Consider the following 19888-nt stretch of genomic DNA (forward strand, 5'->3'; position numbering starts at 1 on the left):
CTTTATTTTTTTATTCTAAATCAAACATCATTTATTTCAATTTTGTTTAATATTGACTATTTTTCATTTAAAACCGTATCAATAATTTTTCTTATATGAAACCATATAAACACATTTTCTTTATTTAAAAACCATATTTTTATATAAATACAAGATTTTTTTTACATTCAAACCATAATGTTATGTATAAATATATATTAGTTATATTATATAACCTTATTTTACATTAAATACACAACTTTAAAATGAGTTTAAAGGTGTGGAGTGCACAGTCAGATATGCTAATTTGATCTCAGGAACACGGAAGTCCGAAGGAGGTCACTTTAATTACCAAGGGATCTAACATAATGAAACTATTCTAAAACTTCAAGAAATTTATATAGAAAGTATAATCTAGTGTTTTTGGAAAATAAACTACAATTTAATTGACAAATTAAAGTTAAATCATTCATTCTTATCAGCATAAAAAATAAGCTCAATTGGGCCTTTAACCGGTAATAATCATGTCTTAGGCCCAATCACCAAATCCTTAACCATGCGTATACAAGGTGTTTGAGTTTGAATTGAATGCGTAAAAGTTAAAACAATCATATTTTGAATATAAATGAAAGTAAACATATAAGGCAATACAATAACAATTACACAATATAAAAATAAAGGTTTATAGATTTTCATATTCATTTTTATTGAAAAAATATTAAAGTTAGAATGAAAGCTACAACCTTATATTCAATATGAATTCATTTTAATAAGAAAAAAAAAGGAAGATGAGACAAATCAACGAATAAAAACTCTCTGATTTGATACAACATTTGCTTGATCAAAGCAAAAAGAAGCTAACATAATAAAATAAAATAAAAATAAAAATAAAAAAAAACTCAAAAGTATCCATTAAATCAACAAAATTTTATCTTGGATCTTGACATATGTACCAAGAATTAAAACCAAAACTCTTCTTATAAGCAAATTCTCCCCGATATTTAACAGATAATTTCAGCTTCAAACCATTTAGGCTGCAAACTAAAGATGAATTTTGTATCCATCAAGAAATTAAGCCTCCCAAACACTTGTGATTCTAATTCCATTTATTGTTTTATTCTTCCAAGTAAGAATCTGGAATTTCTAAAGGGCATGCCAATGCTGCAACACACTTGAACTGTTTCCACAAAAACAAAAAATAATACATCATATCAAATATCTTATGCAATACATCAAATATTATACAATATATAAAGATTTAATTACCTTATGTTGTGTATATTTTTCTCTTATTGCTCGAGAAGATGATGCTCTTCTACCCAACTGTAAGTCATGAATTGCAAGCACAGAATCCTTTAATTCAGATGGTTTATATCCAGAATAACATTGCATTTTCAATCCCTGAAACAAAAAAAAAAATAAAAAATAAAAAATAAAAAAAAATAAAATCTTAAACTTTTCAAAAACAAAAACAGATTAACTATCCCAATAATTCATAATTTCATAGTCTACAACGAATTGTTGTAAATGAAGATCTTTCTCACCCATGGATGCTTTTCTGGTTCAAGTGTAAATCTTGCAACAAAAATGGCTGAAGCTGCCACCATTGATGGCAAGAATCTTAAACAACTGTAATCTAACAAGCTTAGCTCCACAAGAAACCAACTCAAAAACTCAAATGAAGAAGATGATGGCTGCATTTCTCCTTGGGCAGCTCTAATGAGAATTCTGCCAACCCAAATATGTGAAAGTTAATATAAAAACAGTTATAATCATAGAAGCATTACTGATTACAGATACATACCTAAGAAAAGTTTTTGGTATTGGATTGCTAAGATCCGAATTCAAAAACTGGAGCAAGGTTTCTTCCATTTGAAAGACCTACAAGTTTCAAAAAGAAAATACTTACAGCCTTTGTTGTTGTAGATACTAGATAATATGAAGAAAGGGAAGAAAATGAGACCAAATAGCTAAAAGAAGTAACCTCTTCTTTAGTATAAGTATTGTCGGTTATATAACAATAATCTTCAGCTTGTGGAGGACTAATCTCTTCAAACTTTCTAATAAGAGAGAAAATAAACAAAATCAATTATGGGGAAAGTGATGATTAAATAGGGAATTTAAAAGGGGTTCGTGAGCATACGAGGTTACAAGCATGCAAGATACACCAAGAAGCTGGAGTTTGTTTCTGCTTAAAGAATGTGAAGATAGGAATCTGTCGATGTAGGAGACTGTTAGGAACAAGGTATCGGATGCAAGTTTATACTCCTCTGTTACCTCAACCAACCAATCCACTAACACCTCTCGCATTCCTATTGTGATATCCGATTGAACTTTTTCCATATAATCAACCAATGGCCTTCTCTTTTCCTCGACCTAAACCACGAAATTAAGAACATGTAGATAAAGAGTCGTATATATTGCATAAATTTGAATCCATAATAAAAACCCCAAAATTAACAAACGAAAATTTGGGGAAAGTACCTCTAATGAGTGAAGATGCTGATATATAAGAGATGCTAACGAAAACTTCTTGGTGTTAACCGATCCGGAAGAGACAGAAACCTCAGTATTCAAGCACTGAACTGATCTCGGGTTGTGTTTGTTATCCGAGCTATGGATGGAAATGGAAGTTAGGTTTTCTGAATTGGTTAGGTCACCCAAAACCACTCGTCTCTTTGTAGATGGAAGTGGTTTGACAGGGTGGTGATTGGCACCGGTGACGATGGGGAAGGGTCGCTTCCGGGAATCATGGTGGATGACGTTAATGGAGTTTTGTTTGGTGTCGTCCATTGTATTGTAGGGTTTGGGGAACTGGGAAGGGGAGGCTGGATGCCGCTGCCGCCCGCCATATGTATAGAGTTCAAAAATGGTGGATTGCCGCGCGGTGTGTGAACTTTTAATATTTGGTTTACCCGGTTTGACAGTTTTCTTTTTGACTTGCTATAAATATTCGTTTGTTCTTTAAATTTTAAAATTTTGATTTCATATATATGTGTATTGCGTTTTTAGTTTTTTTCTATTTCTTAAACCACAAAGGATGGTATATTAAATTTAGGATAATAATCATAATATTGGGGTGAGCAAAAAAACGCACCGCAACAAAAATTAACCGTATAAACTGCAACCACAATAAAAACCGATGGTAAGGTTTTCTGTTTTTCAAAAACCACAAATTAGCGGTGCGGTGCGGTTATTAGTTTTCAAAAACCGTAAAAAAACCACATTGCACCGCATATATTATATACAATTTTTTATTAATTATTAATATATTAAATATTAAAAATAAGACAAGTTTTATGAATGAAAAAATAATAAATTTCTAAAAGACAAAAGTGGTGGTTTTTCTTATGTTTAACTTTGGAAAATGGAGAAATTTGACAATTTAAAGATATTTATTGTTAATTACTAGTGATTTAACGTTTTTAACATATTAGTTGTTTGTAATTTAAGTTAATTGTCTTATACCATATGGTTTTTTATTATTACAAGTAATATATTTAAACTCTTAAAACAGTTTGAATTCTAAACTGCGGTTAAAAATCACACAAAATAACCACACCAAATTCATGCGGTTAATAACCGATAAAAAAAACGCACCACAAAAATAACTGCATCAAGCGGTTTTGAAAATAGATTAACCACATTTGCAGTTAGTGGTGAGGTTTTGACCAATAACCGCACCGAACCGCATCGCGCTCACCCCTAGTAAATAACATAAAAGACATTAAGTTTATAATTAGAATTCTAATTTGACATTTATGTTTTTTTATCTCAAATTTGACTTTGTTTTTTTAATTTGTTATAATTCTGACCACTTGATTGGTCAACTCAGTTTCATACTAACGTGACATGATGACGTGTCAACTTTAATGACGTGACATGCTAATATGATATGGTGACGTTTCAAAATTGAATTTTTTCCCACAAAAAACACTAAGCTTTTCCTTTTTTCGACTTTAACACTAAATTTAATTTTTTTTTCAATTTTGACACTATTTTTTTGTTCCAAATCGAAAATCATTTTTTCAATTTTGTTCAATGTTGACCATTTTTCATTTGAAACCGTAAAAAAAATTATTACATTTTAAACCGTATGAATACATTTTTTACATTTACAAAACCACATTTTATATAAATACAAGGTTTTGTGTTTCCATTCAAAGCATAATGTTATGTAAAAATATGTATTAGTTGTATCATGAGAACCAAACTAACCATAAGCCTCAAATAAGAATAACAAAGTTTTATCAATTATCGCTTATAAAATATTATTTATTTTATTTTTTGTTATAGACTTTACACATATTTTATTTACAATTAAATAATTCTATTATGTATATATTGATGTCGCATTTAACGTCCGTTTGAAGTATTGAAGAAGAGGTAGGAAATATAGAACAAAATACCAAAATTTTATGGAATACTAAAATAGATGTAATAATGTTGATATTATCCTAATAATATTATGAATATGATACGATAAGTAAAATTTCCACGAGTTGCAAACCTGCCTCTAGGCCTTGATTGACTACACGTTTCTAAACCTCCAAACTCACTGTAAACTTATGTATTTAATATAAAATACAGGTTTTATACATAACAATATGGTTTGAATGAAAAAAAAAAATTGTAGTTGTTAAAAAACATGGTTTTTAAATGAAAAAAATGTATTTATATGATTTAAAATGTATTAAAAATATTTATATGGTTTCAAATGGAAAATGATCAACACTGAACAAAATTGGAAAAAATGATGGTCAATTTGTAACAAAAAAATAGTGCTATAAAAAAAAAAGCCTTAATGTCAAAATTGAAAAGATCGAAAACTTAGTGTCTTTTGTGGGAAAAAAAAATCAATTTTGACACGTTGCATGTCATGTCGGCAAGTAACCGGGTTGAATGGTTAAGTTGTCAGAATTGTAACTAGGGATGTGCATTTGGACCGAGTACCTGAACCGGACCGACCCAAAGTAGGACTGAATAAGTTATTTGGGTCGATTCTCAGGTATCTATTTTAGCCTAGTTTGGTTTTTGGGTTATTCGGTCCGAATTACCCAAATAAAGGTTTAATCGGTCCAAAAGGACCGACCCAGATTCCATATTCTGTTCAAATATTTTTTTTTTCTCAACATGTTTGTAGATTTTTATGCAAACTTTGAACTGTCATAACTTCTTCATTATTCGTCTGATTTGCCTAATATTTTTTTAGCATGTAGTTCACAATTTAACATACTATTTACACTATTTTTATGTTATTTTTGGTTATATATCAAATGAGATACAGTCCCCTAAACAGGGGTATTAAAGTTGTGTTTTTTTTTAACTAACACTTGCTTTACTGTAATATATCGTATATATGTTCGAGATGATGTGTCCCCTGTAGAAGAAGATTTCAAAATTTGTAGAGTTATGGTTTGATTCCTCGAGAAAATCAGGCCATTTCGTTTTATTTAGGTTATTCGGATCATTTCGGTTCAAAAGCATAGTGTACATGTTATTTCGGTCCTTACCTAAACTGAACCGGTCTCGTATTCGTATAATCAGTCAGGGTTTCGGTTCCAACTTTTCATCAAATTCGGGTTTCGGGTTATTCTGGTCTGGTTCGGCACGGTTCCCGCACATCCCTAATTGTAACAAATTGAAAAACACAATGTCAAACTTGAGACAAAAAAAATGTCAATTTAGAATTTGTGTATAAACTTAGTGTCTTTTGTGTTATTTTCCCTTAAATTTAATGAGAAATAATAACAAACAAGAGAAAAAAATATCTTACGATTTCACCCAACAAATTCCTATACCATCAAATATTTGTATAATGGTTTCATTAATAATACATTCTAAAATAATTTTTTAATATATGATAATAAACTATCACTCAAAAACTGGTCAATCATTTTGTTATGTATATCAGTTACCTACTTCACAATTAACAATTGACTGATTAATGAACTAAAAATCACAATCACAACTATCATTCTATCAGTGAACTAAAGAATCACAATTGACACAATTAGTTTTAATATATCAAACACAATCATCGTATCAATGAATTAAAGAATCATAACAATCACAACATTAATTCTTAAATTTTGATTTTAAAGTTAAGAATCAACACAATTACACAATCCTGGATGTCTGGATTTTGCCTTTGGAGCTGTGGAGTGGAGGACCACCAGGCCGGAGGTCAATCAATCGATGTTAGCGATTGTAGCACCTGGTTCCTAGTACGTATTTTATTTAAGTAATTTGCATTTTTGGCCTGGGACTCGGCGAGTTGAAGGACCAACTCATCGAGTAGAAACGGATTTGATTCGGGATTTAAATGACGGACTCGTCGAGTCGGCTGTAGACTCGACGAGTAGGCTCTGACTGGACAAAACCCTAATCTAAGGGTTTGCACCCTATTTAAACATCTCATTCAGCCACCCTTCGTCCCTATTGCTTCCAGAAAACCCCCATAGCAAACCCTAGCCGTTTGTATAAGAGCTAAGGCTTTTGTGGTGCTTTTTGGTGATTTTGAATTCAAAGGAGAAGGAAAAGCCTAGAGGAATCAAGAGGAGACCAAGGGAGTTCAAGCTTGTGCACCATTTGCAGTTCACAGAAGGTATAAAGTCGATACCTTGCTTGTTCTTTTGCTAGATCCCTTTTTGGGAAAATTTAGGGCTTTTATAAGCCATTCTTGGTAACCAACCATGATTGCAAGCATGGTTGGGGGTAGAGGCTTCAGATCTAGGTCCATGGAGGAATTACAAGGCAGAAAGGGGCTGCTTTTGCACCCATGGAAGCCCCCATGCAACTCAATAATCCCTTTTTAAGCCTTTTAGGCTCAAAGTCCCATGCATGCACGTAAAGTTCGTAACTTTACGTGCTAGATCGAGTTTAGGGACCCAGATCTACCATTTGGACAAGAGTTGTACGCCAGAAATCGAAGAAATAAGACTTGGACTGTATCGACTCGGCGAGTCCGAGGGTAGACTCCCCTTTCCTGTTATGGGTCAAGGAGACCCAGTGGAGTGCTGGAAAGGTGTTAGAGGGTCCGGAGGAGTAACCTAACGTTTTGGGATAAGCCATAGTCCTGGAGTACATAGGACTCGGCGAGTGCATGAACAGACTCGGCGAGTCCAAGGCAATCTCCCAACTCTTGAGGATGAACTCGACGAGTTGTTCATACAACTCGGCGAGTCGAGGACAGGACTTGTTCATAGGATGGAGATGGACTCGACGAGTTGTTCATACAACTCGGCGAGTCGGATGAAGGTTCATTCGAGGTTCGTATGGAAGGAGAACTCGTCGAGTCATTCCTAAACTCGACGAGTAGAGTCGTAGATGAGGTCAGTTAAAAGGATAAGGACTCGACGAGTTAGCGGCCCAACTCGGTGAGTCAGGTCAACTGGAAGTTGACTTTGGCCTTGACTTGGACTTGGTCAGGGGTAAAACAGTCATTTTACCCTAAAAGTAGATATCAGATTCTGACTAAGTGTTTTGTGGGGATTATAGTCGGAGGATTTCTGGAGCAGCCGCAGACAAAGATTTCCCACGCAGGTTATCAGCAGCTACTCGTACAAGGTGAGTTACCTTCCAGTAGCAGTGGGTCTACGACCACAATGTCGGCCCACCAGTAGGAGTTGTATGATAGATGATCGTCTTTGTGATATTCATCTAGGTTTGCTACTACCTGTTATGTTATGTGCTAGTATGATATGATGTTAGCAGTAGGGGAGATAGTCCCCAAGATTTCCGGACGATAGGGTCGAAGGGGGTAGTCATACCCAAGTGAATGGTATTCCGGTACAGGTGTTGTTTGATTCAGGTGCCACTCGATCATTTGTTTCTCTTGCGCTCAGCAAGAGGTTTTCTGAGTCTTCGGGCGTGTTGGATTGCCCTTTAGAGGTCGAGATTACCGATGATCGATCGGTACGAGCATCAACAGTTTTTCGAGATTGTGTGCTGAGGTTATTCGAGGAGTGTTACCTGGTAGACTTGGTTCCCATTCCGTTGCGTGGGAACAAGGTGATTATAGGCATGGACTGGTTGAGCCTAATGGGGCGGTGATAGATTGTGCACAGCAGTTAGTGCGAGTCAGGACCCCAGGTGGGGGAGAGTTGGTGATCCACGGCGAGAGACCACAGCGTGGACCCACCGTGTGCTCAGCAGCAAGGGCTAGGCGCTACCTTCAGCAGGGTCGTGCTGGGTATGTCACCTATGTTATGGATACCCGGGAGGCGGGTAAGGAGACGGTGAGCGATGTTCCAGTGGTGCGAGACTACGCATATCTGTTCCCAGAGGAGCTTCCTGGGATACCCCCGGAGCGGCAGGTGGAGTTCAGGATCGACCTAGTCCCTGGTGCGGCTCCGATAGCCAAGACACCATATCGGTTGGCTCCTCCCGAGATGCAGGAGTTGTCTACGCAGCTGCAGGAGCTGCTAGACAAGGGGTTCATCAGGCCGAGCAGTTCACCCTGGGGAGCCCCGATTCTGTTCGTGAAAAAGAAAGACGGGTCGCATCGGATGTGTATAGATTATAGGGAGCTGAATAAGGTAACGATGAAGAACCGTTACCCACTCCTGAGGATTGATGACCTCTTTGACCAGCTTCAGGGAGCATCTTGGTTCTCCAAGATTGATTTGCGTTTGGGGTATCATCAGATGAGGGTCAGAGAGGAGGATGTGCAGAAGACTGCGTTTCGGACGCGTTATGGCCACTACGAGTTCGTGGTGATGCCTTTCGGGCTCACCAATGCTCCTGCCGCGTTCATGGACCTCATGAACCGCGTGTGTAGACCGATGTTGGATCGGTCCGTGATAGTTTTCATTGACGACATCTTGGTCTATTCCAAGACACAGGAGCAGCATGAGGAGCATTTGCGAGAGGTTTTGGATACTCTGAGGAGTGAGAGCTTGTACGCCAAGTTCTCCAAGTGTGAGTTCTGGTTGCGCGAGGTGCAGTTGTTGGGTTATGAGCATTCTAACACTCCTAAGTGTACATGCAACCCTAAATACCTTGAATCTATGTTTTCTCTATTATACATACAATTATGAACATCCAAGGTATTATCCTAATCTAGCATACAAAATAATAAATATAACAAGATAGAATACATACCTCTTTGATGTAGAATGTCTTCATGAAGCTTGAGTGCCTAGTGCCCCAAGTGTGACACCTCAAATGGTTCACACAACACCAAATACACTTGGAATAACTTGAGAGAAACTTGAACACTCCTTGAAATCGTCTAGCCCTCACACTCACACATTAGTCCACGATTTCTTGAGCCATGGGATTCTTTTATATGGTGGCTATTAGGGTTACACCATGTAACTCATAACTTTACCCATTCCTTATGCTCCATGGATTTTAACCTCCATGGAGTATCCATGGGTCACCCCATGGACTTAGTCCAACATAAGGAATCTTGGATCACAAGCCCACATATATAAGAATGAATGATTTACACAATCAACTCATATATTTAATTAGTCTCCTTTTGATCACTTAATTAATTCCAAATTAATTCTTGATCAATACTAATTAAATAACCTTATTAATATATTAGAACTTATAATATATTAACCAACCTTAAGTGTTATTTCTCTCATTATAGTCTATCCAAATGCATGATGCCATGCAACCCAAATGGACCATGCCGGGTCGGGTCAAGTCTTACCAATTATAGTTATGGACTTAGACATTAATCCAACAGCAGTTTCTTGGGCACCTTGTCAACCAGAACGATATTCTAGTCGACCCGGCCAAGGTGGAGGCCGTGATGAGATGGGAGGTTCCGAAGTCTCCATCTGAGATTCGGAGTTTCCTGGGATTAGCCGGCTACTATCAAAGATTCATCCAGGATTTCTCCAAGATAGCCGTACCCTTGACGCGGATGACGAAGAAGGCCGTAGTCTTTCGTTGGGGGCCTGAGCAGCAGGCATCGTTTGAGACACTGAGACAGAGATTGTGCGAGGCGCCGATCTTAGCCCTGCCAGAGGGCGTAGAGGATTTTGTTGTGTACTACGACGCGTCTATTTCGGGTTTGGGCGCGGTGTTGATGCAGAGGGGGCATGTGATCGCCTACGCTTCGAGGCAGCTGAAGCCTCATGAGGCGAACTATCCGACGCATGATTTGGAGTTGGGGGCTGTTGTGTTCGCCCTCAAGATTTGGCGTCATTACCTATATGGGGTCCGTTGTACCATTTACACGGACCACAAGAGTTTGAGGTACCTCATGGATCAGCCGAATCTGAACATGAGGCAGCGACGGTGGTTGGACGTGGTGAAGGATTATGATTGCGAGATCCTTTACCACCCAGGGAAGGCCAATGTGGTGGCAGACGCGCTTAGCCGCAAGGCAGCGCCGATCAGGGATATTTGCATGTGGATGACCATGGTGACTCCGCTGCTGGAGCAGATCCGAGAGTCCCAAAAGGAGGCTATGAAGGAGGAACATCATAAGAGTGAGCGTATTGTGGGTCAGGTTTCCTCCTTCGACTATGATAGCCGAGGATTGTTGACCCTTCACCATAGGGTGTGGGTCCCCTATCATGGAGGCGTGCGTCAGACGTTGATGGAGGAGGTGTTGGGTTTTGAGCATTCTAACACTCATATGGTGTACATGCAACCCTAAATACCGTGGATCTATGTTTTCTCTAATATACATGCAAATGCTAATATTCCAAGGTATTACCCTATCTAGCATACAATCATAGATACTTGGGTAATAATATAGATAGAATACATACCTTTTGTAGTGTAGCTTGACTCCATGGGGCTTGAGTGCCTAGTGCCTCAAATGTGACACCTCATATGGCTCACACAACATCAAATGCTCTTGGAATAACTTAGAGAGAAATCCACACTTCAAGAAATCGGCTAGCCCTTCTTTTTCACACATAGTGGCCGATTTTGGTGAATAATATGATGCTTATATAGTATGTTACAATTAGGGTTACACCATGTAAACCCTAATTGTCATGACCTTTCATTTCCATGACCCATGGGTTAAGTAACCTCCATGGAGCATCCATGGAGTATCCTATGGGTTTAACCCAACTTGATTATCCATGGAGCTTTGGCCCACTATATAAGTTATGGATGATTTACACAATCAACCCATATATTTAATTAGTCTTCTTTTGATCACATAATTAATTCTAAATTAATTCTTGATCAATACTAATTAAATATTATTATTCTTATTATTAATATATTAGAACCTATAATATATTAATAACCATAAGTGTCTTATTTCTCTCATTTAGTCTATCCAAGTGCATGATGCCATGCAACCCAAATGGACCATGCCTGGTCGGGTCAAGTACATACCAAATATAGTTATGGACTTAGACACTAATCCAACAGGAGGCGCACAAGTCCAGGTTTTCTATCCATCCCGGGGCGACGAAGATGTATATGGATCTTCGTCTCGACTATTGGTGGCCCTGCATGAAGCGGGATGTGGCATGGTACGTGGAGCGGTGCTTGACCTGCAGGAAGGTCAAGGCCGAGCATCAGAGACCACACGACAAGATGTAGCCGTTGAATATTCCCATGTGGAAGTGGGAAGATATTACCATGGATTTCATCACCAAACTGCCCAGGACCGCGCGGGGAGTAGATTCTATATGGGTCATCGTGGATCGATTGACCAAGAGTGCTCATTTCATACCGATCCAGGAGAGTATATCGGCCGAGAAGCTGGCCGACATCTACATTCGGGAAGTGGTGGCTCGGTATGGAGTGCCAGTCTCTGTGATTTCTGACAGGGATGTGCGGTTTACTTCCAGATTTTGGAAGAAATTCCACGACGAGCTGGGTACTCGTCTGCACTTTAGCACTGCATTTCATCCGCAGACAGATGGTCAGAGTGAGCGAACCATCCAGACTCTGGAGGATATGTTGCGGGCGTGTGTGTTAGATTTCGGTGGTAGTTGGGATACTTACCTCCCATCGGCTGAGTTCTCGTACAACAACAGCTACCACGCGAGTATCGACCGTCCTCCCTTCGAGATGTTATACGGGAGGAAGTGTAGGACCCCGATATGTTGGGGTGAGGTTGGCCAGAGAGTCATGGGGAGCACCGAAGTGGTGCTCAAGACGACAAAGAGGATTCAACAGGTTCGGAGCAGGCTTCAGACTGCTCAGAGTCGGCAGAAAAGTTATGCCAACAAGCGCCGATCAGACCTGGAGTTTCAGGTCGGGGATATGGTTCTCCTGAAGGTGTTGCCATGGAAGGGCGTCATCCGATTCAGGAAGCGGGGCAAGTTGGGCCCCAGGTATATTGGACCCTTCAGGGTTATAGCCCGGGTGGGCAAAGTGGCGTATAGGCTGGACCTGCCAGCCGAGCTCAGTCAGATCCACAACACATTCCACGTCTCCCAGCTGCGGAAGGGCCTGGTGGACGACTCAGCAGTGGTACCCTTAGAGGATATTCAGGTCGATGACAGCCTGAATTACATTGAGCGACCTGTAGCAATCCTCGACCGGAAGTTGAAGGATCTGAGGAACAAGAGGGTCCAGCTGGTAAAGGTGCAATGGCAGCACCGGAAGGGCTCGGAATGGACTTGGGAGCCGGTGGATGAGATGATGGAGCATTACCCAGAGCTTTTCCAGGAGCGAGTAACAGACTTCGAGGACGAAGTCTAAAATAAGTAGGGGAGATTTGTAGCACCTGGTTCCTGGTACGTATTTTATTTAAGTAATTTGCATTTTTGGCCTGGGACTCAGCGAATTGAAGGACCAACTCGTCGAGTAGAAACGGGTTTGATTCGAGATTTAAATGACGGACTCGTCGAGTCGGCTGCAGACTCGACGAGTAGGCTCTGACTGGACAAAACCCTAATCTAAGGGTTTGCACCCTATTTAAACATCTCATTCAGCCACCCTTCGTCCCTATTGCTTCCAGAAAACCCCCATAGCAAACCCTAGCCGTTTGTATAAGAGATAAGGCTTTTGTGGTGCTTTTTGGTGATTTTGAATTCAAAGGAGAAGGAAAAGCCTAGAGGAATCAAGAGGAGACCAAGGGAGTTCAAGTTTGTGCACCATTTGCAGTTCACAGAAGGTGAGTTACCCTAAAAGTAGATATCAGATTCTGACTGAGTGTTTTGTGGGGATTATAGTCGGAGGATTTCCGGAGCAGCCGCAGACAAAGATTTCCCGCGCAGGTTATCAGCAGCTACTCGTACAAGGTGAGTTAACTTCCAGTAGCGGTGGGTCTACGGCCACAATGTTGACCCACCAGTAGGAGTTGTATGATAGATGATCGTCTTTGTGATATTCATCTAGGTTTGCTACTACCTGTTATGTTATGTGCTAGTATGATATGATGTTAGCAGTAGGGGAGATAGTCCCCAAGATTTCCGGTCGATAGGGCCGAAGGGGGTAGTCATACCCAGTCATGCTAGATAGAATATGATTATGTGTTACATGTTATGTGGTAGTAGTAGTGGGGTGAAATAGTCCCCCATATCTGGTTGAGAGGACCAAAGGGGAGGCCAGCACCCAGGTATGTTAGGCAGTATCCGGTCGAGAGGACCGAAGGGGAGGCCAGCACCCAGGTATGCTAGGCAGTATTCGGTCGAGAGGACCGAAGGGGAGGCCAGCATCCAGATATGTTAGGCAGTATCTGGTCGAGAGGACCGAAGGGGTAGGTCGGGCACCCAGATATGCCTGACAATATATGTATGTTATGTGATTGTATGGTATGCGGTACGATGGGGGAACTCACTAAGCTTCGTGCTTACAGTTTATAGTTTTGGTTTCAGGTAGGGGTGCAAACGAGCCAAGCTACTCACGAGCTACTCGAGATCGGATCGTTAAAAGCTCGACTCGAAACCGATTTTAAACGAGCACGAGCCGAGCTCGAGCTTAATATTAAGCTTGTTTATTAAACGAGCTCGAGCTCAAGCCTATGTCACTAAGCTCGATTAGGCTCGCGAGCCTAAACGAGCCTTTATATAATATAATTTATTATTATTTATATATATTAAAATAAAAACATATTAAGGGAATTATGAATTTAGGGTATTAGTAAACGAGCTTTATAACGAGCTCGAGCCGAGCTTAAGCTTATTTAGGCACGTCAGATAAAAATGAGTCGAGCCCGAGCCCGAGCCGAGCTTGTATAACTCTTTACGAGCTCGAGCCGAGCTCAGTAAAAGAAAGCTCGAATCGAGCCGAGCTCGAGCTCGAGCCTCATATAACTTAAACAAGCCCGAGCCGAGCCTGGCCAGGCTCGGGCTCGGCTCGGCTCGTTTGCACCCCTAGTTTCAGGTACCTCTTCAGTGAAGGGGAAGGAGCTGGCGCGGTAGCAGCACATCATACACACTCGCATTGATTTTCCGCACTTGAGATATTCTGGGATTGTACTCTGACATGATGCTATTTTATGACTTGGGTTTTCAGACATGATATATTGATTTACGGAATGATATCTTTTATGTGGTTCTCTTATGAATGCTTTTATAATCAGTTAATTAAAAATGAAATTTTGGGATGTTACAGCGATACACGACTGTCAGGCAACTGGCATGCATGTATTTAATTTGGTGTGCGTGGAGGTCGATTGGTCGGTAGTCACAAAGAAAGAAGTGTGGTTTCAATTTGAAGTTTCGATTCTGATTAACTGGACTCGAACAACGAGTTTTTTTTCCTTTTTTCTTTACTTTATTTTAAGTGGGAGTAGGTTATTTCCTATTAAGATATAAATCGTGGGTTATTGATATTTAGGATTGAGATATATATTTGTTGTCAAACACTGTTAGGTTCTTTAAAAAAGTTAAGGTAGTCCACAAAATATTGTCTTATATTTTGTGTAATGGAGTTTATAAATTTAGGTGGTTCAAAGGACCCACCTTTGTTGCTTAAATTCTCCCCCGATGACGTGGAGCTAGCTACAACACGAGAGATCATATTACTAAAAGAACAAAAGGAAAAAAAGATTCTAAAGCTTCATCAGGCATATCAAGGCAACGTACTTGGGAGGCCATCTTGTAAATAATCTTGAAGAAACAACAAAATTTATATGGAACCGAACCACAACAAATATGCAACAATCTAGATATAACTTTATACAGTTATTAATTTCAACTACTTGTTTAGAATTTTACATACCATTATAATGTTTCGCTTTGTGAGGAACACCAAAGTTGACAACATAAGTGTGTAGCCACTAAAATGGTAGATTCTTGTTGACACCAAGAGCTCAACAAAGTGGAAACAACCAATAAAACCAAACAAGTAATGGAACCAATGGATCCCATCATAAAAATTGCCACATGCCTTGGACTGCTACGCACCAAATAGAAATGTACTTTGATTGAATTATCATAACAACATTGTACTTTTGAGAACACCATAAAAAAATCATATGTGTTGAACATAGCAATTTGAAAGCTATGAACTTTTAGGTGTTGTTTATTTTTTACAAAAATAGTTTTTTGGCCACTTTGTTTGTGGGCGGGCATACATTTACTTTGCACACCGTTTGTTTTTTCGAAGACTGAATACGTCAAAACGTCTGCATGTCCTCTTCTTTGATAATACATTGGACTACCTCTTTTAATATTTTATTTGATCTTCTTGTAAAAAACATGCTACTCGACCTAAAAAAGTGTTGTCCTTCTTATTCCTTGTTGGCCAGGACACGACGCAACACTACCACTTGACCATAAAACGACCTCCATTGCCAGACCTCAACATTGGCCTTCGTCTATGGAGTGTTCTCATAACCGCCTTTGACTCCCTTATCTGGACAAATTCCATTTCTCCTTGGTGATGGCCATGTTTTGGTAAAGACGAATAATAAGGTAAGGTCCCTAATGTTATTTTTAAGAGCGAGAAAAATCAAAAACCCCATAAAGCATGAGAGAAATGATATAGGTTGGGTTTTCTTAGCATCAATACACTTTCTAAAGGTAGTGGAAACAATCAAAATTTACCTAAGTGTACATTGTAACATCCCATTTTTTACCATAAAATTTTTCATTTTTAATATAGATAAAACATCAAGTATTATAAAAACCAAGTCAACAAAACTCAGGTGTATCAAATATAATCAACCCAAATCAGAGTATCAAAATGCAGAAACTATAAAAATCTGCAAGTCGGAGTGTACAGTCAAGCATTCGCTTTCCCGCGATCATCAGAAGTACCTGAAACACATTTAATCCACAACTGTGAGCACGAAGCTTAGTGAGTTTCCCAAAATATCACATACAAAACAATGTAATATACAATTATGGGTTATCAACAAACTTGGGGATTATCAGCAATCCCAATGGGCTAACAGCACGCCTCGTGGATTAACAACACATTTCATGTGTTATCAGCGACCTAGGGACTATCAGCAATCCCACGGATTCATAACAATCAAGGAGTTAATAGCTAATTAGTTTCACATATAACAGTAATCAACAATTAGGACCTAGTTTGTCAGCACACATAACTACCACACATGTAAATATAGTGAGAAGACTCACCTCACTGATAGCAACTAAACACAACAGGTCACACACACGCTAGATAGGTACAACGAGACACCGAACAACAATAAATAAGCACTCTCTCAGTCTACACCCTAAAACCCTAATTAGACCAAAAGTCAACCATGGTCAAAATTCAACGGTCAAAGTCAGCCCCAGATGATCTTCTCGTTGTGGCCACCCATCAGTCACGTCGTGATAGAGTTAGCACAAAATAGTTGCGAAAACATTTTTGGACAACTTAAAGCATTAAGCTCATAATCCTTCAAGCCAAGCATTCAAACTTTCGATAAGGCTTTCTCCAAACCAAAAGGACCATAAAAACATTTCTTTTTAGACATACATGTCCAATGCATATCTTGAACACAAACTAGGTCAAAATGAAGGGAAAATGAGACCAAATATCATGCATGGAATCCATAACTCGCTAATCTTCCAAATCTGGAGCAAGGGGTCACAAAGGAGTCTCAATGACTCATAAAGTTGCCAACTTTAGGAGACCACATCACTCAAATTTCCTCAAACATTGAGAAAAGTAGACAAAACTCTATATCTAACATGCTTGAGCTAAAAAGGCAGGAACTTGAGGATTTATAAGAGTCCTAAGGCAGCTTAAGATGATAAGGAAGAGGCTTGCTAGCTGAGATGATGAATCAAAACTCATTCTCTTGTTCTTCTAGGCTATAAATCACTAAAAGGAGCTCACAATCAACAATGGATGATTAAGGCTCTCTAGAGGGTGAAGGGAGGTGATGGAGAAAGCCTTTTGGAAATGTCTCACTTTCCCTTAAATAGGGCGCACAACCATACATTAGGTTTAATCCTCAGGTGGCCTCCACATCGTGACCATGAAAATGGATACGCCATTCTGCAATGATGGCCACGTCGTGATGTATCCTTCCTCACGTCGTGATCATCTTAAAATTCATAATTTTGCATCTTTAATTTGACCAAATACATAAATGAAACATTTACCTGGAATAGGTGTTACAGTTCTCCCCCATTAGAACTAGATTTCACCCTCAAAATCTTTAACTGGAAATATATCTGGAAAGTGCTCACACATCTCCACCTCGGGCTCCCACGTCCACTCAGAGCCGTTTCGGTGTTACCACTGCAACTTGACCAAGGGTACCACCTAGTTGCACAACGCCTTTCTCTTCCTATCAAGAATCTTCACCTACCTCTCAATATAATTCATGCAATCATCAACCTAAATATCATCCAATAGAACAGCAACAAACTCTTCAGTCACACATTTCCTCAATTGGGAAATGTGAAAAGTCGACATAATGTTGGTGAGTTCACATGTTTTTATACTTTAAAATGTTTTGTGTAGTTTTTACTTTATAATAGTTATAGGTAATATTATTATTTTGGGCTCACATCCATGAGCTTGTTATAACGTTACTACTTCTTAGGTTTATCCCCATTAGTAGTTTTAATTAAACAATGTTACAGTGAGTTCCAATAATCGAGCTCGTGGCGTTGAAACTCCCCGAGACGACGCTTCATCGGACGCTGTGACATCCCCAATTTTTACGGCCAGAAAAAACCGATTTGTTTATGCTTATTAAATTATAGTATTATTTTAAAAAGATTAAATATGCGGAATTTGTCCCAAAAACATGATAATGATATTATCAAAGCATTTTCGAAGAAATGTGTTTTGTTTATATTTTTAAAACTCGAGATGTCATAACTGATACAAAACATAAGCATAAACAGAGACTTACAATGTCTCAATATACTAACGGTCTATATCTCATTGAATCGCTCATTGTGTATTTACTTTTGTGTCGCTACCTGTGATACAAAGACGCTGAGTAGGTATGGTTGGTGAACCTGATGAGTACATAGAAATTTAATCCCACAATGTTATATATATATATATATATATATATATATATATATATATATATATATATATATATATATATATATATATATATAATCAAGATCAAATAAGAAGGAAAATTTTGGTAGGAAGATAAGAAACTTTTTATATACATATTTTTTAGCAAACAAACAAAATGAATCATTAAATTATTAAAAAGTAATATGACTCACAAGAAAAAATTCTCAAAAAAACACATGATTCTTTTTAAGTATATCAAGGACAAATTTGCTTTTATGATAATTGTAGTGAATATCAACAAAATCATTATAAAAATGAATCATCGGGATATTTTTTCGGATTTTTTTTTGTGAATCATGTTATTTTTTATTCATCCAGTGATTCATTTGTTTTGTTCGCGAAAAAAAATATAGAAAAAACTTCTTACCTTCCTACAAAAAAAAATTTCTTACCATATATATATATATATATATATATATATATATATATATATATATATATATAGAGAGAGAGAGAGAGAGAGAGAGAGAGAGAGAGAGCTAGGTAACTAATTATTGTGTTATTGTATGCATAAATGTGGGCTAATCAAAATTAAATAAAAAATTAAATAATTAAATAAATAAATAAGGGTAATTTAGTAATTTGATTAGTAACTTCCAATAATAATCCCTATAATCATGGTATTGACTTTTAACCTAATTTCTCCAGGTTTATATCTAGAGTCGCTCAATCTCCACCGATTACAAGCCCTAGCCGGTGGTACAAAGTCGTCGCCACCATCGTCCGCCCCAAACACCTTCCTTCTATCTTCCTTCTTCTCGATTTTGTTTCTCTGACCTAGGACCATCGTGGTTACTCTGTACTTTTCAACTCAATCCTCCCTAAAAAATCCAATCAATTCAGCAATGTCGGCCTTAACAGACCAACCTAGCCCTAAATCCTTTTGTGGCGTGTATTTGCTTAAGCGGAGAAAGAAATAGGAGATTGTGATATGGAGAAAAGAGCAGAAGTTGTGATGTCGATCCAAGGAGGAAGACGAGGCAGGAAAGGTCAAGCAAGAAAAAGGATTTGGTTGTGGGATCGGCTACAGCAGGTAAAACTTCTCGATTCTTTTTTTCTTTCTTCTTTTCATTCTGAAACGATTAATTAGTCTTGATTATCGATTCAATGATTTTCCTAATTTCTCTATTCTCCTTCTGAAATCTCCGCTTCTATCGACTGTCGCTCTCTCTCACCGATTTTGATTTGATTCTCGAGCTTCAATCATTATCAATTCATTGGTTTTGATGTGATTCTCGAGCTTCAATCATTATCAATTCATTGGTTTTGGGGCTTATATAACTTTTTTTGATTATCTGATGTATGCGTTTTCTGATTACAACTTCTATTGTTTTCTTAATTTTTGATTATCCAGAGGCAAAGATTTCTCAGCATAGTATTGAGGTTGTTTCTAACTGAGTTGATTTTTTTTTCTGTTTTTTAATGAGCGATGATTTCTACAAATTATTTTCTGAATTGCTGATTATAAGTCGTATTAATTTCCTTTGTTTTGGGTTTGATTGTTCTTGATAGA

At 38.3% G+C, this 19888-nt stretch overlaps 1 protein-coding gene across 1 annotated transcript; it reads right to left on the reverse strand.

Annotated features, from left to right (window-relative positions):
• Positions 1–811: 811 nt before the first annotated feature.
• LOC145115641 (cyclin-A3-2-like) lies at positions 812–2820 on the reverse strand. Its single transcript, XM_079051983.1, has 7 exons — positions 2464–2820; positions 2123–2355; positions 1964–2039; positions 1784–1860; positions 1524–1707; positions 1246–1380; positions 812–1156 (listed from the first exon to the last, which is right to left on the reverse strand). Exons 1-7 carry the CDS (start codon positions 2770–2772, stop codon positions 1094–1096), a joined length of 1077 nt encoding a protein of 358 aa, XP_078908109.1. The 5' UTR covers positions 2773–2820; the 3' UTR covers positions 812–1093.
• Positions 2821–19888: the final 17068 nt, after the last annotated feature.

The sequence above is a fragment of the Lactuca virosa genome, chromosome 5 (genome assembly GCF_052849685.1).
Source record: "Lactuca virosa cultivar CGN04683 chromosome 5, Lactuca_virosa_CGN04683_v6, whole genome shotgun sequence".
Taxonomy (NCBI): Eukaryota; Viridiplantae; Streptophyta; class Magnoliopsida; order Asterales; family Asteraceae; genus Lactuca; species Lactuca virosa.